General features: G+C 41.8%; 1 protein-coding gene across 3 annotated transcripts in view; it reads right to left on the bottom strand.

Moving 5' to 3' along the window:
- The window catches only part of znf423 (zinc finger protein 423), a 116,177-nt gene that overhangs the window by 9,479 nt on the left and 81,007 nt on the right, over window positions 1–25,691 (bottom strand). For all 3 annotated transcript variants that reach the window (XM_055222431.1, XM_033967730.2, XM_055222430.1), the window contains exons 19-20: window positions 6,401–6,532; window positions 4,619–4,734 (exon numbers count right to left, since the gene is read on the bottom strand). In XM_055222431.1, the coding sequence (XP_055078406.1) occupies window positions 4,619–4,734; window positions 6,401–6,532 (248 nt within the window). The remainder of the gene's footprint in view (window positions 1–4,618; window positions 4,735–6,400; window positions 6,533–25,691) is intronic.

Below are 25,691 nucleotides of genomic sequence, written 5' to 3'. Positions count from 1 at the left end.
TCCAATAATCATTTTCTGAACATAAACACTACAGCCTTTTATTCATGGCCACTTAAAAATAAAATTATCAAATTACTTCCTCAAAAGCTTTAATTCTGACTGACTTTTAATTCTGACTGACTTTTAATTACTGACTGACTAGCTGTGTAGACATCTTGATTAAAAAGACCTAAGTTGAACATTGACCATTATAAATGACTCAACCTCAACTAAAATTCTATGGATTGCACAGTCCAAAATGTTTCAATTTGATCAGCATGAACCCAATATTTTGAACTCACAGAACATAGATTGATTTGGCCTTGATCTAAGCCCAACCCTCCCTCTCCTGCCACCACTTCATACCTCAGTGTTCTCGAAACCATGTACTCGGCATTGTGGTAGCGTTTGCGTGCACACTCTCAAATATTCAACACCGCAGGGACGAGTGGAGAGGGTGCAATCCCGGGAACGACAAACAAACATCTCCTCCGCCGTTCCATCCATCCATTGGACCAACTAGCCACGCATCCAGTTCTCTTTAAATATTTACCTGTGCTAAAGGAAATGGTGTAGCTATACAGGAGGACAAGGCAGAGAAAAGTGGGGAGAAGAAGGAGAGGAGAAGAGAAGAGAGGAGAGAGAGAGACGGTGAAAAGAAGTGTAACGTGCTCAGGAGGGATGGGAAAAACGATATCAACATAAAGAAATACCGTGGATGAGTCACTCTGTAGCTAGTGTGAAACGCCCATTTCAAATTGATAAAAAAAAGTCAAACTATATTTACTGTACAGATAGATGGCTGGTTACTAGCAGATATCCCTGGAAAATATAACACATATAGATTAGCAATTCAAACTGAAAATTTGTCCCATCACTGTTTAGATAGTGATGAAAATTCAGTCCTGGTTACAACATACCAAACTACAAAGTATGCTGCACATATAATGACAAAAGTGCAAATGTTTTGGTTGTAATGAAGTAGGCTATATGCAGAGGACAATATAAATTCTTGTGTTGCTGTTAATTACAATTACTTCAATAATACCTTTGCTAACTATTTAAAGCTCTTATGGAACTATGCTATGCATGAATATGTTCACTGCTTAAACTACTATTATAGAACTGGACTTTGTTATAAGTGTAAAAACCAGTTGTAGGAGAGAGCATCATGGTTATGCAGCGTTTTGTGCAAAATATGGTGGTTTATCCCAATTATGTCTGGTAGCGATTACCACAAATATACAAAATACAGCAAAGCTAATTATAGTCATGCTTTTTTTAATCATGATTTTTACTGTCCCATCCCTGAAGTGAACACGACTAAAATGCAAATGTTAAACTAATATTAAAAGGTCCTTTAAAATCAACTAGCAGTGCATAAAGGTAAAAAGAAGTCAAATGAAACAGGGAGAATGTGAAAAGTGGTGTATGAAGTCTGGGAGACAGAGATCCAGAAGGATGGCACTGATCAGGGCCACAGCATTTCTTATTTACACACACACACACAAATGCATACACACACTCACACACTCTCTCTCTCTCACTCACACACACACACACACACACACACACACACACTGCAAAACATGTCTTATTTACCAGCTTACGTCTGCACTATTTATGGGACACTGGGGAGAGGCACGGAGAGAGGAAGAGAGGAGAGGGGCTTAAATATGCATAGGGGCTGCTTCTTCTGGGACAGACGGGGGGAGTCTGGGGGAGACGGGGAGGGGGAGACACAAGCACAGGAAACACAGCCCATATCAGTGGAGAAGATTCTGGCCACAATAAAGAGATTCACTGGTTCCAAGTAATAAGTGTTTAAAATGTTCAAGAGTGGAACAAGAAATTGGTGACCATAAAAGGTGTTTCCTCCTTTCCTAACCAACTGTATACTAATGGGGTGTCGTTGGACAAAACACTTCACCCATTTTGTCTGTATGAATGAGTTACCATGGCTATGTGACTGCAGCTCCACTGGCGAGGAATGAATAATGTACAAAATTATAAAGCAAATTTTGAACAGACAATAACCCAGTAAGACAAATGCATTTTATAATTCAAAGTGTGAATGAAATATAAATGTAGATGCATCTTTGTAGGTGTTAAATTTAAAGCTGCATTACCAATTTTTTCTCTTATAAATGAGTAAATTTTGTCTTCCTCACTAGAAAGTGTATTGTAGCAATGTGCTAGTATTTGCGTGCATGTGTTTAGGGGTTGTAAGTGCTAGGAACTAGTTCGATAGATTTAAATACCAACTTCTTTCTTTCACAGCTTAAAGCTGTATTCTTGTGTTAGTTAGACCAAACCTGTTCAAAGGTAGAGCAGTCGTACAGGGACGTTTGGGGGAAGCGGATGATGCAGCGATGTGTCCGCATGGAGCTGGCCCTTGGGTGCATGAGTGAGTGAGCAGGACATCATAGGCCCTCTGAGGAACTCAAAGAGGCCAGAGCCTTTTCTAACTGGCCAAAACGCCTTCTTCATCCATCCGCACCTCATTAAATCGCACACACACAAATTAGCCTATTCCACTTTCTCTGGCACATCGGTGTCTGCACACATACACGCGCTAACAGCTAGCAGTGGCATTAACCTCTGTGCTTGTAGCTCTCCATCTACCCCAGTCAGCCTTTCTGTCTAGCCCACTTAGAGAGCTCTCCCCTGGGGCAAAGGAGCTGTGGCAGGTCAGAAACAGCCTGCGAGTTCCCACATACACACACATACACACACATCAGGCTGAAAACCAAAAAGCTACAAGATGGATACAGGCACAGCACAGCAGCCAGGAGGAGGAGTACAAGGAGCTGAGGGAAGGAGTAGCTGAACAGGACTCAACTTAGCTGGAACGAAAACAACTGAATTATACTTATCTGACCTAATGAGAGCACAGTTTTTCAGTTCAGCTGGATAAAGCCAAGAAAACCTTAGTGCACCCTTGCTGCAATGTAAAAAAGTCAGCTTGTTTTTGTTATTCTGGATCAACTTCGCAAACTTTGCAACTATACTCAGAAGTAATTTTTGTTTTGCGACAAAATGTATGTGAGAATCAAGTGAATAAGATATGTAAGGTGTGGGATTTCAGTGGTGAAGCTTTTATACATATGTATTGATGGTCCAGCATGCTGTTTATCTGAGCAGCCAAAACCACCATTTCGGGAAAGGTGTGACTGACAGGCAGATTAACCAATCAGAAACACATAGTCCATTCATGTCAAAACATATATGGCAGATTACATGTAAAAAAGGGGGAAAAAAATAACACAGAGAACTAAGAGGCGGCATGGATTTCGTCAGAATCAAAAAGCAAATCACTAAAATGTTATTTCTCTCAGGAAAAAGAAGTATATTTTTTCTAAATCATACAAGAATTTTCTCTTCCACAATTGAGAGTCACATGATACAAATTAGTGGCTGTGATTGATTCGTCACAAGTTCGGCCAGTGGTTTGAGGCCCTTATGGTCTGGTTCCAGGCCAACAATGTATAAGGAACTGGTTGGTCAGGCAAGCATGGTGTATGTTGCAAACTTTATTACATACAGATGCTATGTTTTGCTATGCTATATTATAATATGCTCCGGTAACAATCCCTACTGCTCAAAAGTAGCATTATCTGCCTGGAAGTAGAGTCATGATATTTTGCCAGAGACCTGTGCACTCGATGAGTACAATGTGCGTGGGCCAAAGACAGTGGAGCTGCAGTCAAATGGAGGTAAGTGTGTATGCAGAGGTGCAGAGGCTGAGGGCAGCCTGTGTGTTTGTGTGTGGACATTAACCGACAGGGTCCAGCGCTCGCCCTGCTGCTAAATGGACTGACCGGCCATATGCCCAGCACCGCCAGCCACACATCACTGCCACTTTGTGAGAGTGGACGCTGCACGAGAGGGCCCCTCCAAATCATCACCACTATCATTCATCTTTTTTTTTACGGTTGGAGTTTCACACTGTTTCTCTGTACCAGTTTTGCCAAATTTCTCCATAACTAAATGATTTGGAAAGTTTTTAGATTTTTCCTCAAACTTCACCTTCTAATTCTAGCTAAGTATTTTTTTTAGAAGTAGATGCCCGTCTACTTAACTATCAATGGATTTGAACTTTAAGATAAAGGCTTTATGCTATTTGAGATTTATTTCTATGTCATTATTACTGCTTCATATTTACTTGGCCCTGTTAGATGACAAAACAAATTTTTATTAAAATGACACTCTATAGTTTCTTGTGTGAGCAGACTGGCAGGTAGCAGAGGGCAGGAGGCACAGACCTGGCCACAGCTGGCTCACGACCCACTCTGGGGTGACTTATACCCTCTCTCCTACACACAAATGTGTCTGCACCGTAATGACACGACGGCTGCCAGGACCCTACCAGGACCTCATGAGGAGAGATGGAAGGATGCAAACAGAGCGGTGAAGAGAGGAAGAGAGCAAAACACACTTTTACAGGAGTTTCAAAGACAGACAACAGAACAAAATAACACGCCACAAACTCGAACGCACACACACAAGTGGAGACATAAAGGCATGTTATGTGCCAGCTTTTCCTGGCTGTGACAGTGACACACCATTGGAACATGCATGTCCTGATCACACACACGTAGTAACGTTGAAGGACAGCGGAGGTAGAGTGAGTGCGTACCTGTAGCTCAGTCTGAAAGAAGAACTTCTGTGGACACTGTGAACAGTCGTAGATCTTGTCTTCCTGACCGTGCACTGCAAAGATGTGCTGCTGGAGCTTGTTGGCCTGTACAAATACTGAAACAGACAATTACACACATGGTCAGTATTTTTGTCACAATATGTCATGAGGTCACTGATTAATACAGATGCATGTTTATTGCAGGTGACTTGTAGTTCCTAAATAATTTTCCATCAGTATACTTATATGTACTGCGCTTACAATTTTTGTTTTTCTTTGGGTTTAAATTGTGTCCCCTTTTCATCAGTATATATCTCAAGTTAAAAAAAAGCCTTTCTAAAGAGTATACTGTATTGTTGCATCCTAACAACCATACAACATATTGTATGTTTGTACATATAAAATATACAAATATATATTAGGTTGCAAGTAATCAGGTTTAAGCTATTGAGCATGTGTTGAAAGTTGAACACATGCTCAATAGCAAACATGCAGCTCAAAACAAGAATAAAACTTTGCTTTATTCCTCTCAAAGGTTGTGATATTTATCAATAAATTATCCCAGTTTTACCACCATGTTGTGTCTACACTACACCACACCTTCACTCTCCTTTTGTTTCAGTAAACTTTGGATTGTCTTTGCTGTGTGGATGGGTATGTGTTGAATTATTAAGCCTCCCCATAGGAGCGGTGCCCATCTTACTAATTCATAAGCCACCAAGGAATAGAGTTAAAGTTTAAAGTGCTGGCTGTGTACCTGGGGGTAGGCACACACAAGACATACCCCGATTCAGTGAAGGGGTGACAGGCAAAGAGAGGAGGCACGATGGAGCTGGAGAGAGGTGGAGACTGTGTGTGGCACTGTACAAGTCTAAACGCTACAGGCCTAATGCGCTCATCCAGCATTTTCAATAGCGTCTCTGGTGAGTTTCCAACATATAAACCACTACAAACTGGTGTTACACAGTGGTCTGCAGTGGCATCCTGCTGCTACTGTTTACCCACTCTGTAGAACAACAGAACTTTTACCAAAACTTTTAAAGGGGGGTTTCAGATTAGTGTGATACAAGCCTCTCTGATAACACCAATAATAATAATCAAACCAATTAAAAAAATTAACCAAATTGTAAATGGCAGGTAGGCCTGTCACAATAACACATTTTGAAGCACGATATATATTGCTAAAGAAAATATAGACAATAAAGGATAAAATTGAAAGAAAATGTATGCCAATGAGATAACAACCCTAAAGTAGAATTACCTTCAACAAAAACTATTTTAAATGTATAATATGGTTAAAAAAACATGAGCTGCAACTCATTTAGAACTTTTTAGTAGAGAGTTTGTATCTTTAATGAGTCATAGAAGTTATTAATTCAATCTTCTACAGCTCAAATCTAATCGTGGGAAAAAACAGAACCAGAAAAAAAAAAAAGTTCTCCACTAATACAAAGAAAATGTATTCACGATAAATATTAATCCCCATACGTTGATATAGTATTTATTGTGACAACCTACCCAAAGGTCATCTAATTTCTAGCTAATTTGACTATAAAAATATAATATAATTTAACGCATGTGTCATTTATGCTGGTACTTGCTGACACATTAATTAATATGCACTCTCATAATTAAAATAAATAAATACAAATACATGAAAATACATGCTTAAATTTGTTTAAGATATAGTACACTAATACAAGATGTGAACCAAAACATAAGCGAGGTAATGTCAAGTATGGGACAGGAGCATGGTGGTCTGTCCTTGAGGAAGTGGCTCACCTGTGAAGCAGACGGGACACTTGAAGGTACCTCCCATGCCTTCGAAGCTGTGCTCTATCAGGTGGCACAGCAACTTGGCAGGTGAGTCAAACATCTGGTTACACAGCTTGCACTCGTGATTGATGCCCTCCTCTGCAAATGAGAGACAGACACGTGTGAGGGGGCTACATGACCAAACAGGTAACATACATTAACCAAATAAACATTGTATGCAACAGCGGTTATACCAGGTGATGTGGGCAGGGCATGCTTTGAAACCAGTTGTGACTGAATATAAAGTATGTGAAATGTTTTCTGTATTAGTGGATTTGATATCGTGCTCTAAACATCACATCACAAATACACAATACAGTGGGTAAAATGCCAGGCTTTCCACTGTACAGTTAAATAAAAAGGTAACATTGTACACTAGGGTATATATAAAAATACTATATTAGATTATAGAAATTAATCATATGAGACAAACTGATTAATGTTGAATAGTAACCCAGCTTGCATAATTTGCAGCATATTATTTTAGTATATTTTTTCTTCCCACAGTACAAAAAGGCAATATTAATATGTATGGAAAACCACTCTTCCAAAAGCAGCTCTCTGGAGGCATACCAGGTTGGCTAAGAAGACAATTGTAATAAATTTTGTATAATTAAAATTAAAAATAAGATTTCTCATTTCCATGTACAGGTTGCATCAGATGTTAACTTATGGTGCACTCCTAACACCCCTGAGTGGCTGTCTGTCCCGCCTGGTAATTGCCTGTCCTCCCCACCGGGGCGGCGATGATTTAGACTTCCTATAGCCACCTTCACCCCCCCTCGGTCCTCGTTATCTGCCCTCCCCACTGCACTAACCCCTCCACTCCTCACATCAGGCACAGCTACATTACATATACATTAACAGCCAGACCTGTACAGCCACAATGTATCTTTGAGAACAGCATTTTTAAAGTTTAATATTCACACTTTATTAACTAAAAGGAGAAAGAACTAAATAGCATCCAGACAGTAGGAAAGACGAAAATAAAATAATAAGAATCGTAGAACTGTATGTTACAAGATTGTAGTGCAATACAGGGACAGCCTTTTACTAAATGATATTTATGTTGTCCTTTTCACAATTATTTACAATGAAAATGCCTACATTATCTTCTTTTTTCTTCGATCTCATGTGTTTGAGCATATGTATCTATTTTGAGGAGGTGCGGGTGACTTCAGTGCCCCCCAGTGATGGACCAGATGAAAGGTGGGCGTTTAAAACTCACATCATGTGGCGATCAGGCCCTAGCCATTTGTCCTTATCACTACTGCACCATACATGACCAATGCCCCCACCAATGCCCCCCCCACACACACACACACACCACAGGGGGTAGCACACACTGCCCGGGGACATCAGATGGTGTCATCTGTGGGCCAATCTGGGAATCAAAAAAAAACCTAAACTTCAACAAACCTGCTTTTAGGCCACAAAAGTCTGTGACTCAAAATGTATGTTTTATTTTTATACTGAATTGTTGAGGCCTAAACAGCCACCCTGTGAGGGGACCCAGACTGGCTGTATGGTCACTTATCTCGGGTTGGAGAAGTTGAGCTCAGAGCTGCAGGGTGGTGTGGGTTAATAATGTCTTCAATCATACATCTATGACACAAACTCACTAATACACACACAGATCACAATCACACTCTTCAAAGGGCGACACAAGGGTGCCCTAATCCTTGCTCTGCAGCTGTGGGGGAGGGTGCCAGGAGATGTCCCAGTGCCCAAATAGAGGCTGTCCATGAACACACACGATGCTCAAAGGCTGTGTGTGGCGGGGCGCCAGTGTGTCCATTCCACACTGGGACAGATAGAGCTCCATTATCATTGGGCAGGAGATTGAAACAGCCGGGGGACTTGTGCACACTCTGACCTGTGGAGAGACTGTGGGTGCTGCAGCTTTCTGTAACTTCTGAATCTAATGTAAATCAACCTCACCTGAAGACAAACACTTTCAATCAGCTCCACATTCTACAGAAATGTGCCGCTTTGATGGATCAAAACAAAACAGGGAATAATAACTCAAGTCGAAAAGGGAGTCAAAGTAGCGCCTACGCTTGAGTGATCTTTGTATGCGAGAGTGTGCTGGGGGTCTGTTGTCCCTCAGTAGGACTAACACAGGCTTTAGAAGTCCTCATGTCCTCTTCCCACGCAAACAAGATCACACACACCTCTACATGGACAATACAATGCCCATTATAACTGTGCACAAGACTACCACATGTACAGTATGTCACTGTAAATTCAGTGTTACAACAGTCAACATGACAAGGGCATGGTTCTAATTAAAATTATATTTACATTTTACATGTAGGCTCCATACTTTGTCATGTATACACATACTGCAAGTATTATTACTAAACTGTCTACATTTCCTATTTGACCATGAAAATAAAACTCTTAATTGCAAAGGATTAAAAGTCTCTGTAACTGAAGTCACTGAAAAGGCTGTTGCATATTATGGTGTCTATGGATGAGGTGAAGCCTTGTGCATTATGTCATCAAGAGACTAATTACTGACCCAAAGACTGCCTCTCACTATGGACATATTCACATATGCAGGGTGATGCAGGACAGCATAGGTTCACAGAGGAGCTGAAGGGACATAGTGAGGTGCAGAGAGATAATTGGGCTGTCCGGAACAAGGCCATGGAGAGAGGCCTCCTCGCCTGTGTCCCATGAAAGACTTCTCTTTTCTGACAAATACATTGTTTTGATCTGTGTATGTGGGGACTGAGGTCTCTGTGTGCTGTCCCCCTCTGAGACCCAGTGCATGTGTGAGTGTGCACGTGTGTAAGTGTGCACGTGTGCGGGCGTGCATGTGTGTGAGCAACCCATAGTGAGATGACAGAGCCGCCAAGCGTCCCGTTGCTGCGCTTTGTCTCACAGAGTGCATTTGATCCAGCAGCACACACACGTGCACACCAACGTGCACACAGCCCTGGGAGGCTGGAGCTGGGACACAGAACACAGGGGAGAGAGGGATGAGAGAAAGTCACAGAGCCAGAGGAGGGGTGAAGGTTAGGACTCCAACTTTGTGACCGCACTACAAAATCACTTACTGAATTTATCTACCTACTACCTATTCTAACGCTTGGTGGCAACATTCATTTCCCACAGAATTTTCACTACACAAATGTCAATATAGGCACAGAAACAAGTAGTATGTGAATACACATACTACATGAGTTACAAATGTATTCAATGTTCCAATAAAGACAATAATGGTAAATACATAAGCACTATAGCTTCACATAGTTGAAGCCACTGTATCAGTACAACACCTCCGATCCACTCAAATCGAATAAGAACTAAAGGCCTCATCCAGTATGAGTATTTTTACCAACCTGATTAGTCAAAGGCCTGATCCAGCTGTGCTCACAATTGACTAGTTGCCATGCCAACTGTTGGCAAAGAAGAAACCAGTGGTCATGTGTGGAAAGTACATTACTAAAGCTGCATTTTAGGCCTTAGGCCAAGCCCACAAAGGACTGAACCAGGGCTCCTCTAGATCCAGGGATTAAGCTCTGGCTATCCCCTGAAGTGTACATAGAATGATGTTACAAACACTAAAATAAATATATTGTTTACAAATCAACAAACGATAATTATAGTTTACCGGTTACCGTAATGTAGCATTATATATAACTTGATATGTGCAGACTGACAGAATTACCACGACTCTCATCCTGCCCTAGTCTGGTGGTTTCTGTGCCACCTCTGTGCTAATTGGCTGAAGGAGAGGACCAGGTGGCACCAGCCTAACAGCGCGCACACAAACCTCATCACAAAGTGGTGCGGCATTCAGCTAAACAGTAAAACACTCTTCGATTTCAGTTGCACAGCCTATTATTATATACAATCTTTAACCACTTCCTGTCCTGACTGTGGGATCCTTTGGGTGCACCCCAGCCCCCACTCCTCCATCTGTTTTTGTGCTCCCTGAGGTGCCCATGCAGTCAAACCGAGCCAGGCGATTGATGGCCGGGACAGCGAGGGACCCACGGGGAGCAGGGGAGGCGAAAAAGCATGCGGCGCTGGGGGGTGTTTGGGATGGACAGAGCAACAGAGGCCGAGAAAGGAGGCGGATGGAGAGAGAGGAGTGTGTGTGCGAGTCTCTCTGGGGGGCTCGCTCAAGGTGTGTTTCCATGGCAACCAGAGGTGGTGGGGGGTGAGCTTGACCCGCTGGTAGTGAGGGGGCTTCAGAGTACACACACACAGTACACAGACAGGCTGGTGCAGTGCTGGAGGGGTCCCAGGAGTGGCCCCACCTCTCCTCACCCTCACAGGCTGAAGAATGCTGCAGTGCTGGGGTCCCGTGGGTACCCAAACACCCACCCACACACACACTAGCCCTCCCCTCTCCCAGCCTTCATTTTCCCTCCGTTTCCATCACTGGCTCAGAGGTAATTGTTCACATTTCTCTCATTTGTTTAGTCCACATCTCACTGTGTGCTGGTACATTTAGGAGACTTGGCTAGACCACTTTTACTGAACAAAAGCCTTATCCTTTTGTGTTCAAGAAACGTTGGGCTTCTATTGGCAGACTGCAATAAAAATGAGCATGACGGGAAATATTTAGTATTGTGCAAGACTGCCTGCTGTGTTAAACCAGACTGAGAAAGGTTAGGTCATGTTAAGTAAGTGTGCTTAAAGCCAACATTATTATAAAACATTTCAAAAATAGTTTTGAAATATAGAAAATGCTAATCTATATGCATAAAATGCTCCAACAAAAACAATATTTGATTAATATACGGCATTTCTGAATCACATAATTGAAGAGACTTTTTTCTGTTCCGTATACCGCCTCTGATCCACTCAAACAGAACAGAGGGACCGATAGTTAAACTTTCCTTACAATACCTTTAACAATATTGGCAAATACATCTTTATGATATTTACTTTTACCTGTAAGCTCAGTCTCCCAATCAAGACGTATTGTTCTCTGATTGCCTCCCTTCTTGCGGTCGGTACAATTGGCTGCTCTCCTTGTGTGACATGATCTTTTAATAAATGCTTCCAGTGTAACTCTCCCTCAGCCTTGCTCGCGCACACAGTATTGGCAGAGCCGGATGGCATATGGCGATAAGCAGTTTGTGTTGGTGCCTATAATGACAGGAAGCACAAATTGAGCATATTCGTGTCGTGGATGTGTGTTTTGGATAGGGCCTGTCTGAATGTGGCTCGAGCAGCTTGGATTTTCCCGATCAGATTACATAACAGTAGGAAGCTGGAGCGCTCCGGCCGGTGGAAGCCAAAAGCCTCCTCACTTCCACGCGCAAACGCCTCACACATCATTAGTGTCTCCACTGCAGAGCTTAGGAGGATTTCACCATGTCACAATGTAAGTCTATAGGTACAATACAGGATTATGGGTTTTATTTAAAATCTAACAAGAAAAAACAATACATTTCACTTACATTACTAGATTAGTTTAATGCTTAATAACTCAGCAACCAAATAACAGAGAATGAATGAATGATGCACCACATTTCAACTTTGTACAAAACTTCTAGAGGAAAAATGATGAAGTGTCATTTTTTTTCCTGATACCAGTAACTTCACGACACCTGCTTTCAATACTGATAATTGAACCGTTCTTTTAATGGTGCCTGTATTTTTAGTTAGTGTAAATTATTGGCCAATATTATGACATTGTACCAAAGGTCTTTTGGTACCCATATCTATTGGGCCTTATCGGTCTGTAGCAAAGAGGTGTTGAGTTTCGGTGACCAACCCTAATTGCATTACGACTTCAACTGAAATGAGGCGGCTTCCAAATTCTAAATAGGCCTGTCATGATAATACATTTTGAAGTGAAGGAAAGTGATGATAATATTGAAACCAAACTATAAAGCAAAATTATCGCTCAAAAAGTATTATTAATGTACAATATTAATAAAAAAGTATAAGCTGCAATGAATAAATAAAAGAATATAACACTTAAAGTAGTTATTTTGTATATAATGAGTCATAGAAGTTCACAATTCAACTCTTAAAAGCTCTAATCTCATTGCAGTACAGACGAAAAAAAGTTCCTACTGGTACAAAGAAAGTACAAATGAAAAATAATGACCCCCAAAAATTATTGTTCCATCTGTCATTTATTGAACGATAAGTCAATATAGTAATTATCATGGCTAATTCTAAATCAAATAAATTAAATTACATCAATATAAGTCACCAAATTAGATGATCAATTCAAGTTCAGCATACACATACATCCATTGCACTTTTTCCACTATTGTCTGTGCAGTAATCACGAGGTAGCACATTTGCCATTAGTCATAAAGAGAAAGCTATTACGAAAAGGTGACAGAAAGCAATGGGAGAGAAGAAAACATACACAGACAATTGAATGTTGACTAACACAAACCCATGCTGTCCAATCACGCAGTCTCTCGGACCAGGCTTGTTCAGAGTCATCTGGAGAGCACTTGACCATAAAACAATGAGCAGCTAACACATAGTACCTCTTGTAATCCAATACGTAATGAGATTTTAATTAATATTCAAACAGCAGAGGTGCGCATGTCTCTGCTCTGGATTTTCAGGGCAAAATTGGGAGTCTCAGTTTCCTCATATAAGAAAAGGAGTGAGGAGGAGGCACGCACACATGAACACACCTCTTTTTAGCTCGTTAGCAGGGATGAGTGTAATGAATGCAGGCTATATTTGTGTTTAGAATCTTAATTGAAAGCTTGAAAGTGGCCAAGGGGGAATAAGCCTAATCACTGTGTGTGAATAAACCATCAAAACACACGCGCTCTCACACAAGGATGGCATTAAAACTCAAGAGTGGTCCGTGCCCCCCCTAACCCTGTACCTCTCCTCTCGCACATCTGTGTACATATGTAAAACAGTGCTACAGCCCCCCCGACGCACATCAACGCTACGCCAATGTCTGTTAATCTAGCCGCTCGCTGCCTCAAACTATAGCAGACGAAGACGTGGAGTTATAAAAAGCCTTTTACAGCGGGTAAGGGCCAAGGCCTAATTAATTACAGCACAGGGACCCAAGATTTTATTACAGGTGGTTTTGAATCAGATTTATAGCGATGTTAGGTACAAATTAGTTCTTTTGGACGATTAAGTCAACTGTGCATACTTGTCTTTGATTGACAATAAAATGCACCATGTTTGAATCATTTTTAATCAAGTGTGATTTAAAGCTACAGTTTATACAGGAGGTGGCATAAGAAAATGAACTTTTTCTATTTTCAGTAACATAAAGTAGCAAACTTGCCGTAATAAGTAGTAGGCCTGTCATGATAATTGTTATATCAACTTGGTATGGTATGAAAAAAATGGTATACTCTGATTATCTTGAATTATTGTTATTGTGTCAGTGGATTTAAGTAGTTTCAATATTATCGTTTATCACAGTATATCTCTGTAGCAATATCGTGACAGGCCTAATAAGTAGAAATTAAATGAAAACCACTTTGAAAAACAATATTTTAAAGCCAATAGTGAAAGTGACAGCTATAATACGTGAGTACAGCAACAATTAATTTAGAAAAATGGGTTACAAATGATTATTGAATGTTTAGTGACAAAATTTTCATGCGTGTTTCTGTGAGAAGAATAGTACCACACACACACGCACGCACACGCTTGATGAAGCCACACCCACCAAATAAAACCATCAGCGGCCAATCCAGGTTAGTGGCAGGTCTGTATCCAGGGCTAATCACCACAGCAACCGCAATCAAGGCTCTGATCTAGTTGTCAAGGTGATGGAGTGCGGGTCACCCCTGACTGCTCCTCCCTCCGTCAATGAACTCTGCACTGGCACCTGCCTTTCCCACTGTCAACTGTTTCAGACATTTATTTCATAGATTCATTGATTCAAATGTATACAAAATCCCTCAGATCCTCAATATTGAGAGTGGTTTAATGAATACAGCATCAATAAATAAAAAAATATATATATACAAAAAAAAGTTCATTTTCTTAAGAATTTCCTCAAAAATGTTTATTATTGACCACTTTCAATTCATCTATGTGACCTTGACAGCCTGCCATGTTGACCTTGCCGGATGCATTCCAACACATCTACCAACCAAAACGAGCATTACTATCAGTCAACACCAGACCAGAGTCATATTAGTGCCATTTAGGACCATTTTAGAGAGTGCATTCTTCCACCTCTAATCCAAAAGCTGTTTACTGGTTTTTGTGTGCAGAGCGCGTACGTGTATGTGTGTTTCTTTAATCTGCTGTCCCAGGGGAAGCCAGGGGGAGCTAGGCAGGCTTATCCCCGCTGCATCTCCCAAATACCACTAAAAAGCCAATCTCCATTCCACAACAACAATATTAATTCACACATACACACACTAACCAGAGTGCCTGCCCTCCGAGACATGTTTAATTTCTGGGCCTAATCCCACCTTGAAAACCTGTAAAAACAAATGTGCTCCTCACCAATCAATAATCATCTACAAGTGGTTAAAACACTTTGATATGCAAGTCTTCAGTTGGCATGTCTACTGTATAATTTCAGACGGTATATGTGAAACTGACAGAGGATGAAGAGGAAGAAGGGATGAGGAAGGAGGAGAGGAGCGGAGCCAATAAGAGCTCACAGCAGGATGCTAATAATGCAGCTCCAGCTGTTCCGGTTAACCTGCAAACTGCCCATCTGGACCCAGAGAGACGGGAGATATATGAGAGGCAGAGGCAGTCCGTGTGCCAAGGGTGAGCACGCTGCATTCTTCAGAACAGGGCAACATTTTGGAAAGAAATTAAGATACTACAAGTTGAATTGTAGCTGTCAAAGTGAGGGGGTAATAGTTGTCCCAGAAATATACAAATAATGCGAAGTATAGAACCGTGCCTATACCAGTTAATTTGGCTCTGGCACATTTAAAAGTTGTAGTCCAAATAAGGGTGACTGATTGATGGTAAAGGTAAGACTAGTACCACAAGTTTAAATATCCTACAGTCAACTACAAGAGATAGAACTTATTTAAACCCTTTTAAACAGGTCTGTAATTACCTCTGCTACATGCACATGTGCTAAACATCCTCCGCTGCACTGGACAAGTGGACACACATATATAGATGTCTCCACACACTCGCCATAGGAGTGACCTTGCTCCAGCCCGTCTGTCCTCACCCCCTGCCCTCCGCCCCCCTCCCCCACAGAGAGACCCGCCTGATCCCCACTCACACATACCCATCCGTGCCAAACTACCCCATGCTGTGGCTGAACAAACAATATCACAAACACACTATCATACCAGGGTATTAACAGAAAGAACTGAGCAGCATTTTTTTTTTTTTTTTTTTTTACCAATTCAGAAACTTAAAAAATATTCAACTTATTCAACACAAAAGACAAGCAGCGGCCAAGTCTTAGCCTCCCTGAAGCACATGTGGATCGCCCCCACACACACACTGAACACAGAGAGTGGTAGCATGCTAATGAAGACAGTAAATCACCACTAGGTCATGTGTGTAAAAGTCTGCCAGATACCTGCACCACGGCTAGAGACCTCCCTCGGCCGCGCGCTGGGTATGAACCACGTGTGCATGCGTGTGTGTGTGTGTGTGTGTGTGTGCGTGTGCATGTGTGTGTGGGAGGGAGATGCCTGTTGGCTGTGAACATGGATGCTATGAGAAAATAATGTGGCTACAGACAAGCATAAAAAAAACTCAACAAACGGGATCTGTGGAGAAAGCAGACAAGAGCCAGAAAGAAAAGAACTAAATACATGTCTGAATGATAACGTATTTAAAGTGGGTGTGAATACTGTTGTTGTGTCCTTGGGCAACACACTTTTCCTAGCATACACTGATGTGTATATATAAATGTGTGTGAATGGGTGAGTGATTCCTTGATGTAAAGTATTTTGAGTGTCCAACAGAGGTATAAAAGTATGATATACTAATGCGACCATTTATCGTAAAAAAAGTGTACTCATAGTTTAACGAATCTGTTTGATTACAACTTTGTGCATTTGATTAATGTTCCCCAAGTAGAGTTGAGAAACTCTGTAGGTCTCTGAGGTAGAGTGTTTGAACATTGGGCAGTGGGCTCAGGTCAGTGTGGCTCTGAGTGATCTGGGAACAGCTAATCAAGGTTGCATTTGAGTGAAAAGGCCTGTCCAGCTGAGAGCAGCCAGGTGAACACAGAGCAGCACAATCACCTCTGGATCACAGCACAGGTGAGGTCCACAGCCCAAAACCTGTGTGCTGCTGTGTCAAACTTCTACCTGCAAAATCAACATCACATGTACAGTACAGGCACCAACAATAGACTACAGCAGGTGGCCTGAAACTTTACAATGATTGGGAATTCTACAACGTGTAATTCATTCATCTGATTTCCCAATCGCATCTATTCAACAACTTTGTACCTCTTAAAAACAACAATAGATTACCACAATTGGCCAGACTATGTTTTTAGTCTAAAGAATATGTTGCACATTGATGGTCTAAAAATAGAATTATTTCAATGATAAAGCATATCTTACTCTCATGCTCACAGAAAGACACAAACACACTGCCAGTGTCAAATACAAACAAATAAATAAATGAACACAATGTTATTAATGATTCTGAGGCAGAATCAAATATACATGTCTGGAGACTTTGAGCACACATGTGTGTGCGTGTTTGTGTCAACGTATAAAGAGAATCCCAAAAGATAGACAGGAAGACAGACAGAGAGGGGAATACAGACTCAAAACAATGTGGAAATATGTCCACAGTCCAGTTCTGCAGCGGCTGTAACACAGCTCGTAACAAAATACAGGGCGTGTATAGTGGACCAGAGGTTTGATTTGTTCATTGATGATATCTTTCATAAACATCTATGCGTAAAATAGTGTCAAATGATCAAATGGCATGTGGGATGCCACACAATGGTCACAATGACATTCATTTGCCCATTAATTGTTCAAAGCATGCTTTGGGATGGTTGTACCAAAGACACTGACAGATATCAGGACATAAAAGTCAATATTCTTGCAGTCATAAGTTATATACTACTGACTATTTCTACAGCACACACAGGCCTTTATGTAGGAGAGGTCTATTCAGAGGTGCACCATGTAAGTTCTCTGATAGGAAGTCGGCCACTTGCTTTGTTGTTTCCATGCAAATGCTATTGCTTTGTCTGAACTGTTTCACAGTATGGTATGTGTATATTTTTTCATTTATCCAATTACAGGTGATTGTGTTGCTCAAAAATACCTTGAAAAACACACATTTTTACTATGAGTCAGATTACCTCTTCACAGGTCTGACCAGTAAATTGACCTTGCGGTGCCCCTTCCTTCTCCATGGCGATATGTTTAATGCCATAGTGTGGAACATTCCAGGTGCACCAAAAAGTTACATGACAGTTTAAGATTAGAGCTCTGCCTTACCGCGCGGCCTCTGTGCACGTACTCACACATGTCCCCGCACACACATTGACAAGTATGCGTCTGAAAAGTCCTCCAGTTCTACTTAAGAGTTCGCATGCAGAGCAGAGGCACTATTGGGATTCACAGTTTAGCCCTCTTCTTTCACTCGTCAACTTCACACACACACATACACGCATACACAACTGGAAACACTGCTATTCTGTCTTTCTGTCAAGGCTTTAGGTTATACCATTAATTACATCTGACACCACTTCTCATGCGTGTGTGAGCCGCAGTCTACGATCCATCCCTGGGGGCTGGAGTAGGGAAAGTGAGGTTCAAAGACCCCCTGCCAGAATGCTAAATCAATATTAATACATGCTTACACACTGCTACACACTGATATGTCAGTGCGCTGGGTAGAAGGCATTGTTTCATTGTCTCCACGGTGCCGTCCTTCCTCCATCAGACTCTTCCCTTGTCTTCATTGAATCTGCCTGTCTCTCTTACTCTGAAATCCACACTTCTCAACCAACTCTGAGCTCAACAACAAATCATGTGAGGATTCATGCTCTGAATTTATGAAGTCAAACTGAGCAGACTACTGTAATTGTGCAAGATTGACAGTGAATTATATTTTAACTGATCAAATGCAAAATAACCACAAAAGCCCTTAAAACTGTAATGTCTGAAGAGTAGGATCTAATCGAGACCTTCATTTTTAGGTAGTTGCACATCTAGTAATTGTGAGTTTACAACGAAGTGCAAATATATAGTATCATATAAAATCATACTAGTATTAGATGACTGATTGATTAGAAATTCACATTTAATCAAAATTTTCATCTCTAAATCCCTGAACCTTGAATAACAAAACATTTGATTCAAGTGATGAGGTTATAATCTCATTCGCTAGTGTAAATAGAATATTATACACATTAATATAATACACAGCATTTCAAACTAAACTGTTAGAAGAAATCAGGATCAAACATGGATGCATTAATTTTCCGTAAGTTAGTTATTAAACATATCTCCACTCTCACAGTGCATCCTAGCCTTTGTTTATTCAACAGTGTGTTGTCATTCAGGCCCAGTGTGTCATGTGACCCATGCATTAACACTGGTCCACATTAACTGGAGCACATAGAGACGAGTATAATGGGCTAATTTGTAGGTTCACAGCAGCTGCAGTCACAGACACGTCTAATGCACATACATGGTACTAATTGCCTCTGCAGTAGACCATGCCTGACCAAACATCTCCTCATGGCTCACTTCATAGCACAGAGTCCACTGTTGCACCGCTCTTGTATTCCAGACTATTGTTTTGTGTTCAAGGCTGATCAACATCAAAATAACATCTGTCAATCCTGTTCAGATTCACCTGGCAGGCACAGCTGATGTCTGGACACTCCAAAACGCTCCACCTATCACACCAAAAACACAGGAGAAGGTTTCAGCACACCGGAGCACATCTGGACATGGAGGGCTCTGCTCGTCACACATGTGAGTTTTTAAAAATAGACAAATATGCACACCTGGATACTGTGCTGAAAAAAACAACAAAAATAAACAATTTATCTGTGAGACCAAATACTACATTTCTCAGCTGTCCAATTAGAAACAATGTAGTCTGTAGTCTGGTGTGTTTGGTGTATTGATGTGATAACTGTAGCAGGAAATAATATTAACATTTATAAAACATAAGACACTAATAGACCAGGCCCATGGAAGAGAAATATGTTGTTGGTAGAAACTGTAAACAGTGAAAAAATAGAAGTTGTGTTATTATCCACATGTTTACACTGTACTTGTGTAAAAATTGTTTGCGGGTTTTCTTGGCTGCTAAAATAACTCCAGAGAAACTTCCGCTCGTTTCAGCACATTTCCAACACTCGCTCACACAATGGCAGGAGAGGTGGGGGCACTACCTGCACGGCCCCAGGAAACTGAGATGAGGACCCTCCTAATGACTTAATTGAGCTAATTAACAATGATAAGACGTCCAATCAGCACGCTTGCTTCCTGAAGGCTCTTGTTAGGGGCTAATTAAAGAGCCAATCACAGCAGGAGAGGTGATGGCGCTGCGTCACAGTAACGGGCCGCAGTGCAGTACATTGATTGAAGGAGAACTCAAAAGGAACAATTAGAAATAGGCAATCATTCAAGTCAACTTCACTATATGGCTTATGGTACAGCAGCAACCTAGCATCAAATGTTCATGTTGAGACATATGTATGTCATGTATGACAGTGTTGATTTTGTCTCTCTCGCTCTCGTTCATACACGTACACGTGCACGTGCACACACACAGAAATAATTTTTAAACAAATCTTTACAATCTCAATGAATGACCTAAATCTTGAATCACACCCCATCCATTCATGATATCCCATTATGACTAGCGTAGCCCTATTTACAGCAACTATGACTTCTTCAACTGTAATGACTTTGAAAGGAGTCTGGTTGAATGTAATCATATGCAGAGGTAGACACTATGTCTGATATTGCAACGGCTAATCTGCAGAATATCATTAATAATTTATTCCTGAGCAGATATACGTTTTTTTACTCAAAAGTATATTCCTAACTGACAGATCCACACAGTGCACTACATATCCACCCTGGCTTGGACAAAAACACCAATCAAACTATCAAACCATTACTGTTATTTACATGGTGAGATTGTCCATCATCATGCATTGATATATTTACAGCAACTATATTTGATGTCACGATGGAGCTACTGCCCTATAGTCTGGTCCCATTTTCTCCATCATTACCTCTATCATCACAGCGTTTCACTGGTGCCCTCCTCTGCACCCCTCCCCCACTTGCTCCTTCCCTCTTCCCTACATGCTTGTCTTCCAGGGGTAGTGTGCATGTGGAGAGGAGTCCTCTCTCCCCCCCCTCGCCCTGTCTCTCTATCTGGGCTCCACGCTGCGCCGGTTTAATTGCAACAGCACCCTCGTGAGCCGCTTGGACACTGTATGTGTGCAGAGAGGGAGGAGGGGAGGAGAGAGGAAGGGGGAGCACTCCTCGGAGTGTTCAAGGATACACAGCAGGACGCCGGGCCACCTTCCTCTCTCCTCTTCCACCTTGTTTTACATTTCTACTCCAAGTGCATCGTTACTCTAAGTTCACGAGCATGACAGCACCCATCACTGCATTCCTGTCACATACAAGAGAATTGAACAGACACGCTTACTCCAGTGTAACCAATAAACAGACACACATACATATTTTCCTCCCAGGTTACAAACACTGTATACAGTATTGATTTTCTCATTTGAATACAACTCAAAATCACCCTTTACTTCAATCATGCAGTTGCATAAACTTGGTGAGGTAAATTATCTGACTTATTTTGCCTTTTAACCCACAATATCTGTGCAAATAAAGGGGGAAATAAACTAAACATAAAAATTTGATTTAAGTGTAAGATAGCAGCACAGTGCACCTCATGTTTTGACTCTGCCCCTCGCCTGCAGCTCTGCTCTCATTGGCCCTCGCAGACAGCACAGCCTGCGTCTCCTGGTCAGACCTCCCATGATGCCCATGGAGAGGTCCTGTCAGCTCCTCAGTCCTCTCCTTAATCAGCTGTCACATATCACACAGTCCGCCTCTTCCCTGAGCCCTGCCCCATGGGCCAGTGTGTGCTCCAACATGCATGTCACTGACCACACAAGCACACTAACACAGCTTACATACAAACTGCTCTATTTTATCATATCACTTTTTTCTCTATAAAAATTTAGAGCTTCAATTTGAATAGTCACTATTAGCAAAGAGCAATTATTTGTCTAACTTAAATAAATCTATCCTGTCTTATGTAAAAGAAAATGCTTACCCTGTAATTTAGACCTCAAAATATTTTCTGAAATCTGTGGGATTCTTAGTCTGCTTCTCAGATGTTAATACCTGTGGATGTATTTAAAATATGAACTTCAAACAGAATCCTACTCAGATAGGTACATAGTTAGGGAGTTAGCATTTCTTCCTATCTATTTATTATAAACACAAATCCTAACTTGATTCCATACCTCGTACGCCACAGGAGCTCACTCTCCTACTCACTTGCTTTAGTAAACAAGGCTGCTGCATCTATGGAGGCAGCCAGCATCTCCACATCTCCGTCCATAAATCAGGCCCAGTTCATGATGATGGAGCGCTGGTGTTCCCCTCTTAATGACAGCAAAACACTTGGCCACTCCGTCTCTCTGTCAACACCGCTGCGTGCATGTGTGTGTGTGCGCGCTTTATTAATTCATTTATCTGCTAATGTTGTGCAGCTGGGGAGAGCCAGATAGTAGGATGCAGGGGGGCTTGGATGAGAGGCGAAAAGCGAAATAATGACGGGTCCAGACTGAAGGAAATGTGCGATTGTTTAATCACCTCCGCGGCTGTAGCTCCATCCACACGCACACGCACTTGTCTAAATGATTAGTGATTAGCCCATGAACCCACTGGCAGACAAGACAGGCCACAATGCATCTCGCGAAGCCATCAAAACAAACAATGACCAAACTGTGATTTAGAATCTCTCTCATCTTGGACAGAAGACAGCAGGTGAAGTGAGCAGCAGCGCCTCGGTAAAGTTTTTAGCCCGGGAACCCTGTAGATAGACAGTAGACAGGGAACTTTCTCCATTGTATCAGACTAGAGTTTTTTTTTGCTCTGCCCGGCTGGTGCCAGGGAGTCTGATAAACAATAGATGAGGAGTAGGATTATTTGGGATGTCCAACTTGGCAGGAGAGACACTTCCAGACACTGCCACAACTGTAAAAGAATTTCAGCTGCGGCTTAGGTGGGTTTGGCAGTCGAAATGTGAGGAAAGAGATGTCAAAACCATACTTACAATTACTATACAATGCACTGAACCCATTAACTATGAACTGCTACTACTTAAACTTAGATAACATTCTTCCATTTCCATTATTGTTTTGGTCAACTCATTTCTATTCTCCTTTTGAATTGTAGTCCCGGTGCTAATTTAAATTAACAAGAAAAAGTTTTTAGATAGAATCTGGACTATGATTGATTGTTTTTTCAGCAAGCTAACCAAGCCATATGTTTCCTCTATGTTTATGATTTGTGAAGATAATAAACCCTGCTGCTTTAGGCTGTTTAGACATCCCTCATGTTCCATTGTCCTGTCTGAGCAGACAGGGTTTCCAGTCCAACAGAGCAGGGGCCTGGTCCCAGAGGCCTAGCCCCACAGCGCTGCAGCAGCGCTAACACACTTACACTCACTCACACAGTGTATAATGTGGAGGGAGCACCCAGGGGCCCACATCCTGCAGCGAGACAGGAGGAGCGGCTAACGGGAGGCTGGCAGCATGATCTAAGACCACAGCTGCTCTGATGTGATGGAATAATGTAGTGTAATTAACAAACACACACACATGCACTTTGGATATGCTGGCGTTTGAGAAGAACAACCAGATTAAAATATCTCGGGCTACAACAAACCCTGTTCAAAAGACAAAAGAAGACCAAATGTCTAACTCGTCAATGGCATAAAGGCCTAATGTGAAGGGGGGAAAGACTTAACACTACAATGCTCATACAGAGATAGCAGATATTCAGCCTCAGACTTTTGACATCTCTGCACAAATCAAGAGTAGAAAATGTACAGGGCAGATGAAACAGGAAGCGGTCTCAGTAGGAAAGAGGAAGAGGAGGGTGTGAGACAATGGGGGCCGCCTCTGGGGCAGCTGTGTTCCAAACATAGTAGGGTGCAGTCTTGCATCTCTCCCTCTGTCTGCTGCTAGCCTTTAACTGCTCAGTCACACACCTTGCACAGCGGGAGCACAGGACCAATAAATTGGGGAATGTAGGTTTATATGAGGCGCCCAGCACACATGTTGAACTGTCGTTGTGGGCTGCAGGTGAACGCTGTGACTGCCATTGGAGGAGAATACTTCTTTCATGTGCTCACCCGGCCGGTGCCCTTTGTATGTACAGTGCCACGTGTGGGTGTGTTCTCCAGGCAGGAGACACAAAGTCTGTTTAATCCACAGCAGCCCTGGACACACAGCACAGCAGGCCAACACAAGCACGGCTCACACAGAAACACGCTGACGCCGGCTCTGCAGCACTGGGATCCTGCTCCTCACCACACATGGGTAATCCATCCACAGCTCACTCAGAGGGGGGCAGTGCCTCAGACAAGACTCCAAATATGGAGACATGTTAGGGGAGAGCAATACATGCTCAAAGGCATACCGCAGGAACATTCAAAAACAGACTCAAGGTGCTTAAATACTCAACATACTACAGCCCATATGCACCATATAGACATGGCACCTTAGCAAATGTAATCTGCTACTGCAACTCAGAAGCTGTCAGCACATCAAAAAAGAAAATATCCACAGTTGAGAGTGGGTCCCAGATAAACCAGTAACATTTAATTAAAAAATATGTAAGTGAGTAAAACAACTACCGATTTAAGTAGCGTTGAGTATGACATATTTTAGTGCATAGTGCTTAGATGCACTGATATCTCTTTTTCAAAAAAAAAGTAAGAGTACTTCATTTTGTTATGCATAGCATAACAGTGAGTGTTTTCTTACTTTACCACGGCCACACTTGAATATGGACATGCTATGGCTCTTTTTAAAAGTTCCGAACCCGTTCGCTTGTTAATTGCAAAGCACCACTTTAGGCTGCGTTAGCCAGCCTGCTATCCTTGTGAAATAAATGATAAAAACCTTTAAGAGTCTGAAATATTTTCATACTTCACGTGACAGTCACATATGATTAAAGCTGAGCTTAATGTGCAGAACAGTTAATGTGCACTCATTGCTCAGAGCGCATTACTGAGCTGAGAGGTGAACTGTGAGCATCAAATTAAGATGCAGTGCAGTTATAGTGGTATCGGCTCTTGGTATCAGCAGCACAACGATGAGTACAAGTATGAGTACTGGCACCCAGTATCAGTGCATCCCTAATTATAAGTAATGGTTAATGGCAGTATTTGGACCGCAGGAGAGCAAACCTAAATCCAACTGCTCGGATGTCCACAGCAAATGGTAAATTAGCATAGAACTTCACTGAACGCCTTCTGCACTTACTTGAATGACACCATATTAGACCATGTTCTTGTTTGTAATCAAAGTCAACACTGTTTACCTCTAAACTATAGATCCTCCCACTGTGGGACATCTTCCCACATTTTCACAATGACAGTCCAGAGTTGTAACAGATACACCAAGTACAAAGACATGAAAGGTGGTAGGTTGGGAGCCGCATTTAAACATGTAATGGTGCGCGCCCACAGTGTACCACGGGACTCCCCCAGGACCTCCTCTGCACGCCCGTTCTCCTGATCTCTCACTCCCCCTCCTTCCCTCCGACAGGTCCATCAGAGGGGAGGGGGCGGAGGCAGGTAGTAGGAGCAGAGAAAAGAGGAAAGTGAAAAGAGAGCTAATGATTGGCCGACCCCCTGCTCCCGTAAAAACAAAAAAGTCAAACCACAAATGGAAAGGATGTGGGCAGAGGTGCAGCGGTGAGGACGCAGTCACAAAGAAACGAGAATGTGTGGTTAATCTACATTAACAAGGGAAGACAAAAGAGGAGCCAGGGTTCTTTTGATGATAGGCAGACTGATTTCTGAACACATTAGTAGTTTTTTTTTTTTTTTTATTTCTGTATATAAAATGCATTAGGGTTATAGTGTACTCTAGAGCGAGCTTCTGCAAAAATATAATATTAAATTGCATACAGTACTAATTTTGAAATGGAAGGAGTTATGCAATTCAAAAACATGATTGGGAAAAAAAATTAATAAATAATGTTTCCGACATTAACTAATTATTAGTAGTTTTAGACGAAAATCCTAATGCAGCATATTTTGTTTAGTTCTTATATTTGTATTAAATAGTTCTTCT

The sequence above is a fragment of the Periophthalmus magnuspinnatus genome, chromosome 6 (genome assembly GCF_009829125.3).
Source record: "Periophthalmus magnuspinnatus isolate fPerMag1 chromosome 6, fPerMag1.2.pri, whole genome shotgun sequence".
Classification (NCBI taxonomy): domain Eukaryota; kingdom Metazoa; phylum Chordata; class Actinopteri; order Gobiiformes; family Gobiidae; genus Periophthalmus; species Periophthalmus magnuspinnatus.
Note: the sequence above shows the minus strand (reverse complement) of the source record. Positions and strands in the feature narration are given on the sequence as shown.